Source organism: Oncorhynchus kisutch, unplaced genomic scaffold, assembly GCF_002021735.2.
Source record: "Oncorhynchus kisutch isolate 150728-3 unplaced genomic scaffold, Okis_V2 Okis09a-Okis19a_hom, whole genome shotgun sequence".
NCBI classification, from domain to species: domain Eukaryota; kingdom Metazoa; phylum Chordata; class Actinopteri; order Salmoniformes; family Salmonidae; genus Oncorhynchus; species Oncorhynchus kisutch.
The window spans coordinates 16,146,738-16,155,782 of NW_022261985.1; the positions used below are offsets into that span (position 1 = coordinate 16,146,738).

The 9,045-nt window shown below is 53.7% G+C and overlaps 1 protein-coding gene across 4 annotated transcripts in view; it reads right to left on the reverse strand.

Moving 5' to 3' along the window:
- LOC109887618 (exportin-T-like) overlaps positions 1–9,045 on the reverse strand; it is a 46,980-nt gene that overhangs the window by 26,667 nt on the left and 11,268 nt on the right. For all 4 annotated transcript variants that reach the window (XR_004206998.1, XR_004206999.1, XM_031815158.1 and 1 more), the window contains exons 2-4: positions 8,695–8,894; positions 3,738–3,820; positions 241–297 (exon numbers count right to left, since the gene is read on the reverse strand). Coding sequence is in view for 2 of the 4 variants with exons in the window: in XM_031815158.1 (XP_031671018.1) it covers positions 241–297; positions 3,738–3,820; positions 8,695–8,784 (230 nt within the window). In the remaining 2 variants the exon portion in view is untranslated. The remainder of the gene's footprint in view (positions 1–240; positions 298–3,737; positions 3,821–8,694; positions 8,895–9,045) is intronic.

The window sequence follows — 9,045 nt, forward strand, 5'->3', positions numbered from 1 at the left end:
TGGGATTGGAGGAACAGTCAACCTATTACCACAGACTTCCTAATTCATCATCTATCAGACTAGTGGCAGGATGACAGCTGACAGAGGTACTTCCTCTCCTCCACCTCTCCTTCCCCTCCTCCCCTCCCTTCCCCTCTCTCTCTCTCTCCCCCTCCTCCACCTCTCCTTCCCCTCCTCTCTCTCTCTCTTCCCCCCCCTCCTCCTCCACCCTCTCTCCACCTCTCCTTCCCCTCCACTCACCTGTACTTGATCTGGTGCTCCAGGACTTGGAAACAGAAGAACTTCACATGGTCGTCACTGAGAGAGGGATTAATAAAGTTATTACAATACAACACAGGGTCGTCACAGAGCGAGGGATTAATAAAGATATTACAATGCAATATATGGTCTGGGAGACCAGAGAACAGAGAAGGACCAACAGGGAGACCAGAGAAGGACCAATAGGGATACCAACAGGGAGACCAGAGTCCAGAGAAGGACCAACAGGGAGACCAGAGACCAGAGAAGGACCAACAGGGAGACCAGAGAAGGACCAATAGGGATACCAACAGGGAGACCAGAGTCCAGAGAAGGACCAACAGGGAGACCAGAGACCAGAGAAGGACCAACAGGGAGACCAGAGACCAGAGAAGGACCAACAGGGAGACCAGAGAAGGACCAATAGGGATACCAACAGGGAGACCAGAGTCCAGAGAAGGACCAACAGGGAGACCAGAGAAGGACCAATAGGGATACCAACAGGGAGACCAGAGTCCAGAGAAGGACCAACAGGGAGACCAGAGAAGGACCAATAGGGATACCAACAGGGAGACCAGAGTCCAGAGAAGGACCAATAGGGATACCAACAGGGAGACCAGAGTCCAGAGAAGGACCAATAGGGATACCAACAGGGAGACCAGAGTCCAGAGAAGGACCAACAGGGAGACCAGAGAAGGACCAACAGGGAGACCAGAGTCCAGAGAAGGACCAACAGGGAGACCAGAGAAGGACCAACAGGGAGACCAGAGAAGGACCAACAGGGAGACCAACAGGGAGACCAGAGAAGGACCAACAGGGAGACCAACAGGGAGACCAACAGGGAGACCAGAGAAGGACCAATAGGGATACCAACAGGGAGACCAGAGTCCAGAGAAGGACCAACAGGGAGACCAGAGAAGGACCAATAGGGATACCAACAGGGAGACCAGAGTCCAGAGAAGGACCAATAGGGATACCAACAGGGAGACCAGAGTCCAGAGAAGGACCAATAGGGATACCAACAGGGAGACCAGAGTCCAGAGAAGGACCAACAGGGAGACCAGAGAAGGACCAACAGGGAGACCAGAGTCCAGAGAAGGACCAACAGGGAGACCAGAGAAGGACCAACAGGGAGACCAGAGAAGGACCAACAGGGAGACCAACAGGGAGACCAGAGAAGGACCAACAGGGAGACCAACAGGGAGACCAGAGAAGGACCAATAGGGATACCAACAGGGAGACCAGAGTCCAGAGAAGGACCAACAGGGAGACCAGAGAAGGACCAACAGGGAGACCAGAGAAGAACCAACAGGGAGACCAACAGGGAGACCAGAGTCCAGAGAAGGACCAACAGGGAGACCAGAGAAGGACCAATAGGGATACCAACAGGGAGACCAGAGTCCAGAGAAGGACCAATAGGGATACCAACAGGGAGACCAGAGTCCAGAGAAGGACCAATAGGGATACCAACAGGGAGACCAGAGTCCAGAGAAGGACCAATAGGGATACCAACAGGGAGACCAGAGTCCAGAGAAGGACCAATAGGGATACCAACAGGGAGACCAGAGTCCAGAGAAGGACCAATAGGGATACCAACAGGGAGACCAGAGTCCAGAGAAGGACCAACAGGGAGACCAGAGAAGGACCAACAGGGAGACCAGAGTCCAGAGAAGGACCAACAGGGAGACCAGAGAAGGACCAACAGGGAGACCAGAGTCCAGAGAAGGACCAACAGGGAGACCAGAGAAGGACCAACAGGGAGACCAGAGAAGGACCAACAGGGAGACCAACAGGGAGACCAGAGAAGGACCAACAGGGAGACCAGAGAAGGACCAATAGGGATACCAACAGGGAGACCAGAGTCCAGAGAAGGACCAACAGGGAAACCAGAGAAGGACCAACAGGGAGACCAGAGAAGGACCAACAGGGAGACCAGAGAAGGACCAACAGGGAGACCAGAGTCCAGAGAAGGACCAACAGGGAGACCAGAGTCCAGAGAAGGACCAACAGGGAGACCAACAGGGAGTCCAGAGAAGGACCAACAGGGAGACCAACAGGGAGACCAACAGGGAGTCCAGAGAAGGACCAACAGGGAGACCAGAGTTCAGAGAAGGACCAACAGGGAGACCAACAGGGAGACCAGAGAAGGACCAACAGGGAGACCAACAGGGAGACCAACAGGGAGACCAGAGTCCAGAGAAGGACCAACAGGGAGACCAGAGTCCAGAGAAGGACCAACAGGGAGACCAGAGAAGGACCAACAGGGAGTACAACAGGGAGACCAGAGAAGGACCAACAGGGACACCAACAGGGAGACCAACAGGGAGACCAGAGTAGGACCAACAGGGAGACCAACAGGGAGACCAGAGTAGGACCAACAGGGAGACCAACAGGGAGACCAGAATAGGACCAACAGGGAGACCAACAGGGAGACCAGAGTAGGACCAACAGGGAGACCAACAGGGAGACCAGAGTAGGACCAACAGGGACACCAACAGGGAGACCAACAGGGAGACCAGAGAAGGACCAACAAGGACACCAACAGGGAGACCAACAGGGAGACCAGAGTAGGACCAACAGGGAGACCAACAGGGAGACCAGAGAAGGACCAACAGGGAGACCAGAGTCCAGAGAAGGACCAACAGGGAGACCAGAGTCCAGAGAAGGACCAACAGGGAGACCAACAGGGAGTCCAGAGAAGGACCAACAGGGAGACCAACAGGGAGTCCAGAGAAGGACCAACAGGGAGACCAACAGGGAGACCAACAGGGAGTCCAGAGAAGGACCAACAGGGAGACCAACAGGGAGACCAGAGAAGGCCCAACAGGGAGACCAGAGTTCAGAGAAGGACCAACAGGGAGACCAACAGGGAGACCAGAGAAGGACCAACAGGGAGACCAACAGGGAGACCAACAGGGAGACCAGAGTCCAGAGAAGGACCAACAGGGAGACCAGAGTCCAGAGAAGGACCAACAGGGAGACCAGAGAAGGACCAACAGGGAGTACAACAGGGAGACCAGAGAAGGACCAACAGGGACACCAACAGGGAGACCAACAGGGAGACCAGAGTAGGACCAACAGGGAGACCAACAGGGAGACCAGAGTAGGACCAACAGGGAGACCAACAGGGAGACCAGAATAGGACCAACAGGGAGACCAACAGGGAGACCAGAGTAGGACCAACAGGGAGACCAACAGGGAGACCAGAGTAGGACCAACAGGGACACCAACAGGGAGACCAACAGGGAGACCAGAGAAGGACCAACAAGGACACCAACAGGGAGACCAGAGTAGGACCAACAGGGAGACCAACAGGGAGACCAGAGAAGGACCAACAGGGAGACCAACAGGGAGACCAGAGAAGGACCAACAGGGAGACCAGAGTAGGACCAACAGGGAGACCAAGCAGTAGAACAGGTTGGAATCTGAAACCTCCCAGGTGTGAGTAGAAGGATACTGTACCGTCTCTAATCAGAATCCTACCAACTAATGGGTCTCACCTGTAAATGCCTTTAGCCAGGGCCTCTGCACACACCTCCCAGGCATCCTGGGACTCCTTCAACTGCTCAAAATACACCATTGCCTGAGGAGGAGAAACAGGAGCAGAGAGAGAGAGAAACAGGAGCAGAGAGAGAGAGAAACAGGAGCAGAGAGCGAGAGAGAAACAGAAGCAGAGAGCGAGAGAGAGAGAAACAGAAGCAGAGAGAGAGAGAGAAACAGAAGCAGAGAGAGAGAGAGAAACAGGAGCAGAGAGAGAGAGAAACAGGAGCAGAGAGAGAGAGAAACAGGAGCAGAGAGAGAGAGAAACAGGAGCAGAGAGAGAGAGAAACAGGAGCAGAGAGAGAGAGAAACAGGAGCAGAGAGAGAGAGAGAAACAGGAGCAGAGAGAGAGAGAGAGAAACAGGAGCAGAGAGAGAGAGAGAGAAACAGGAGCAGAGAGAGAGAGAGAAACAGGAGCAGAGAGAGAGAGAAACAGGAGCAGAGAGAGAGAGAAACAGGAGCAGAGAGAGAGAAACAGGAGCAGCGAGAGAGAGAAACAGGAGCAGAGAGAGAGAGAAACAGAATCAGAGAGAGAAACAGAATCAGAGAGAGAGAGAAACAGGAGCAGAGAGAGAGAGAAACAGGAGCAGAGAGAGAGAACAGGAGCAGAGAGAGAGAGAAACATAAGCAGAGAGAGAGAGAAACAGGAGCAGAGAGAGAGAAACAGGAGCAGAGAGAGAGAAACAGGAGCAGAGAGAGAGAAACAGGAGCAGAGAGAGAGAAACAGGAGCAGAGAGAGAAACAGGAGCAGAGAGAGAGAAACAGGAGCAGAGAGAGAGAAACAGGAGCAGAGAGAGAGAAACAGGAGCAGAGAGAGAGAAACAGGAGCAGAGAGAGAGAAACAGGAGCAGAGAGAGAGAAACAGAAGCAGAGAGAGAGAAACAGGAGCAGAGAGAGAGAGAAACAGGAGCAGAGAGAGAGAGAAACAGGAGCAGAGAGAGAGAAACAGGAGCAGAGAGAGAGAGAGAGAAACAGAAGCAGAGAGAGAGAAACAGAAGCAGAGAGAAACAGAAGCAGAGAGAGAGAAACAGGAGCAGAGAGAGAGAGAAACAGGAGCAGAGAGAGAGAAACAGAAGCAGAGAGAGAGAAACAGGAGCAGAGAGAGAGAAACAGAAGCAGAGAGAGAGAGAAACAGAAGCAGAGAGAGAGAGAAACAGGAGCAGAGAGAGAAACAAGAGTTAGAAAAGGGACACATAACTGACACATAACTACCCCATTCTGCAGCCAGCCAGCAACACAACCCCCATAACTACCCCATTCTACAGCCAGCCACACAAACCCCCATAACTACCCCATTCTGCAGCCAGCCACACAAACCCCCATAACTACCCCATTCTGCAGCCAGCAACACAACCCCCATAACTACCCCATTCTGCAGCCAGCCAGCCAGCAACACAACCCCCATAACTACCCCATTCTGTAGCCAGCCACACAAACCCCCATAACTACCCCATTCTGTAGCCAGCCACACAAACCCCCATAACTACCCCATTCTACAGCCAGCAACACATCCCCCATAACTACCCCATTCTACAGCCAGCAACACAAACCCCCATAACTACCCCATTCTGGAGCCAGCCACACAAACCCCCATAACTACCCCATTCTGCAGCCAGCCACACAACCCCCATAACTACCCCATTCTGGTGCCAGCCACACAAACCCCCATAACTACCCCATTCTGGTGCCAGCCACACAAACCCCATAACTACCCCATTCTGCAGCCAGCCAGCCACACAACCCCCATAACTACCCCATTCTGCAGCCAACCACACAACCCCCATAACTACCCCATTCTGGTGCCAGCCACACAAACCCCATAACTACCCCATTCTGCAGCCAACCACACAACCCCCATAACTACCCCATTCTGGTGCCAGCCACACAAACGCCATAACTACCCCATTCTGCAGCCAGCCAGCCAGCCACATAAACCCCCATAACTACCCCATTCTACAGCCAGCCACACAAACCCCCATAACTACCCCATTCTGCAGCCAACCACACAAACCCCCATAACTACCCCATTCTGCAGCCAACCACACAAACCCCCATAACTACCCCATTCTGTAGCCAGCCACACAAACCCCATAACTACCCCATTCTGCAGCCAGCCACACAACCCCCCATAACTACCCCATTCTGTAGCTAGCAACACAACCCCCCATAACTACCCCATTCTGCAGCCAACCACACAAACCCCCATAACTACCCCATTCTGCAGCCAACCACACAAACCCCCATAACTACCCCATTCTGTAGCCAGCCACACAAACCCCATAACTACCCCATTCTGCAGCCAGCCACACAACCCCCCATAACTACCCCATTCTGTAGCTAGCAACACAACCCCCCATAACTACCCCATTCTGTAGCCAGCAACACAACCCCCATAACTACCCATTCTACAGCCAGCGACACAAACCCCATAACTACCCCATTCTACAGCCAGCCAGCCACAAACTCCCATAACTACCCCGTTCTACAGCCAGCCACACATACCCCCATAACTACCCCATTCTACAGCCAGCCAGCCAGAAACCCCATAACTACCCCATTCTGCAGCCAGCCAGCAACAACCCCCATAACTACCCCATTCTACAGCCAGCCAGCCAGCAACACAACCCCCATAACTACCCCATTCTACAGCCAGCCACCCAGCAACACAACCCCCATAACTACCCCATTCTGCAGCCAGCCAGCCACACAAACCCCCATAACTACCCCATTATGCAGCCAGCCACACAAACCCCCATAACTACCCCATTATGCAGCCAGCCACACAAACCCCCATAACTACCCCATTATGCAGCCAGCCACACAAACCCCCATAACTACACCATTCTACAGCCAGCCACACAAACCCCCATAACTACCCCATTCTACAGCCAGCCAGCCACAAACCCCCATAACTACCCCGTTCTACAGCCAGCCACACAAACCCCCATAACTACCCCATTCTACAGCCAGCCAGCCAGCCAGCCACAAACCCCATAACTACCCCATTCTGCAGCCAGCCAGCAACAACCCCCATAACTACCCCATTCTACAGCCAGCCAGCCAGCAACACAACCCCCATAACTACCCCATTCTGCAGCCAGCCAGCCACACAAACCCCCATAACTACCCCATTATGCAGCCAGCCACACAAACCCCCATAACTACCCCATTATGCAGCCAGCCACACAAACCCCCATAACTACCCCATTCTACAGCCAGCCACACAAACCCCCATAACTACCCCATTCTACAGCCAGCCATAACAACACTCGTGCTGACAGCGGAGAGGGAACAAGTTAGGCAGGCAGGCAGGCTGGCTGGCTGGCTGGTTGGCAGGCTGGCTGGCTGCCTCAAGGACACAGAGTTGGCGTGGGTCTCCTAGACATGTAGTTCCACAGCAGATCCCAGGTGGAAGCCTTGTGCCATGTTTAACTTCCTGAGTGGTACTGGTCTGTAGTGGTACTGGTCTGTAGTGGTACTGGTCTGTAAACAGCACCAGTTACAACATAACTTAATGCGGAGAGAACTTGTCAAGTCCCCTGGATGGAGAGTCTGACGAGACAGAGCGCTGGTTCAAGTACCCTGGATGGAGAGTCTGACGAGACAGAGCGCTGGTTCAAGTCTCCTGGATGGAGAGTCTGACGAGACAGAGCGCTGGTTCAAGTCCCCTGGATGGAGAGTCTGACGAGACAGAGCGCTGGTTCAAGTCCCACGGATGGAGAGTCTGACGAGACAGAGCGCTGGTTGTCAAGTCCCACGGATGGAGAGTCTGACGAGACAGAGCGCTGGTTGTCAAGTCCCACGGATGGAGAGTCTGATGAGACAGAGCGCTGGTTGTCAAGTCCCACGGATGGAGAGTCTGACGAGACAGAGCGCTGGTTGTCAAGTCCCACGGATGGAGAGTCTGACGAGACAGAGCGCTGGTTCAAGTCCCCTGGATGGAGAGTCTGACGAGACAGAGCGCTGGTTCAAGTCCCCTGGATGGAGAGTCTGACGAGACAGAGCGCTGGTTCAAGTCCCCTGGATGGAGAGTCTGACGAGACAGAGCGCTGGTTCAAGTCCCCTGGATGGAGAGTCTGACGAGACAGAGCGCTGGTTCAAGTCCCCTGGATGGAGAGTCTGACGAGACAGAGCGCTGGTTGTCAAGTCCCCTGGATGGAGAGTCTGACGAGACAGAGCGCTGGTTGTCAAGTCCCACGGATGGAGAGTCTGACGAGACAGAGCGCTGGTTGTCAAGTCCCACGGATGGAGAGTCTGACGAGACAGAGCGCTGGTTGTCAAGTCCCACGGATGGAGAGTCTGACGAGACAGAGCGCTGGTTGTCAAGTCCCACGGATGGAGAGTCTGACGAGACAGAGCGCTGGTTGTCAAGTCCCCACGGATGGAGAGTCTGACGAGACAGAGCGCTGGTTGTCAAGTCCCACGGATGGAGAGTCTGACGAGACAGAGCGCTGGTTGTCAAGTCCCACGGATGGAGAGTCTGACGAGACCGAGCGCTGGTTGTCAAGTCCCACGGATGGAGAGTCTGACGAGACCGAGTGCTGGTTCAAGTCCCATGGATGGAGAGTCTGACGAGACAGAGCGCTGGTTCAAGTCCCACGGATGGACAGTCTGACGAGACAGAGCGCTGGTTGTCAAGTCCCCTGGATGGACAGTCTGACGAGACAGAGCGCTGGTTCAAGTCCCTCGGTGGAGAGTCTGACGAGACAGAGCGCTGGTTCAAGTCCCATGGATGGAGAGTCTACATGGGTCAGTCTACATGGGTCAGTCTACATGGACCAGTCTACATGGGTCAGTCTACATGGGATCTGAGAATCATTTGTAGGAGCCAACGCGTTTGGATCCGCAAGATTTGTCCTCTACAAGCACATGAATGAACTGCACACACACATAAACAAACAGTGTAATGAGACTTACCTTCTGCCTATAGCAGGCATCTGCGTTAGGGTTGAGCCCCAGCAGGGCCTGCTCGTCCATGTTGATGATGGAGACAGACTGGCAGGCCATGAGAAGGTCTTCTGTTGCTCCCCTCCACGGTAGTTTCACCGTCCTCTGTTGCTGCCCTCCGCTGTAGTTTCACTGTCTTCTGTTGCTGCCCTCCGGCAGGCCAGGCACATCTACACACAACAAAAATAACATCAACAATAATAATAATTAGGGCTGGGAATTGCCAGGGACCTCACAATACGATATCACGAAACGTAGGTGCCAATATGATGTGTATTGCGATTCTCCATATGCATTGAGATTCTATATATAAACTGTGAT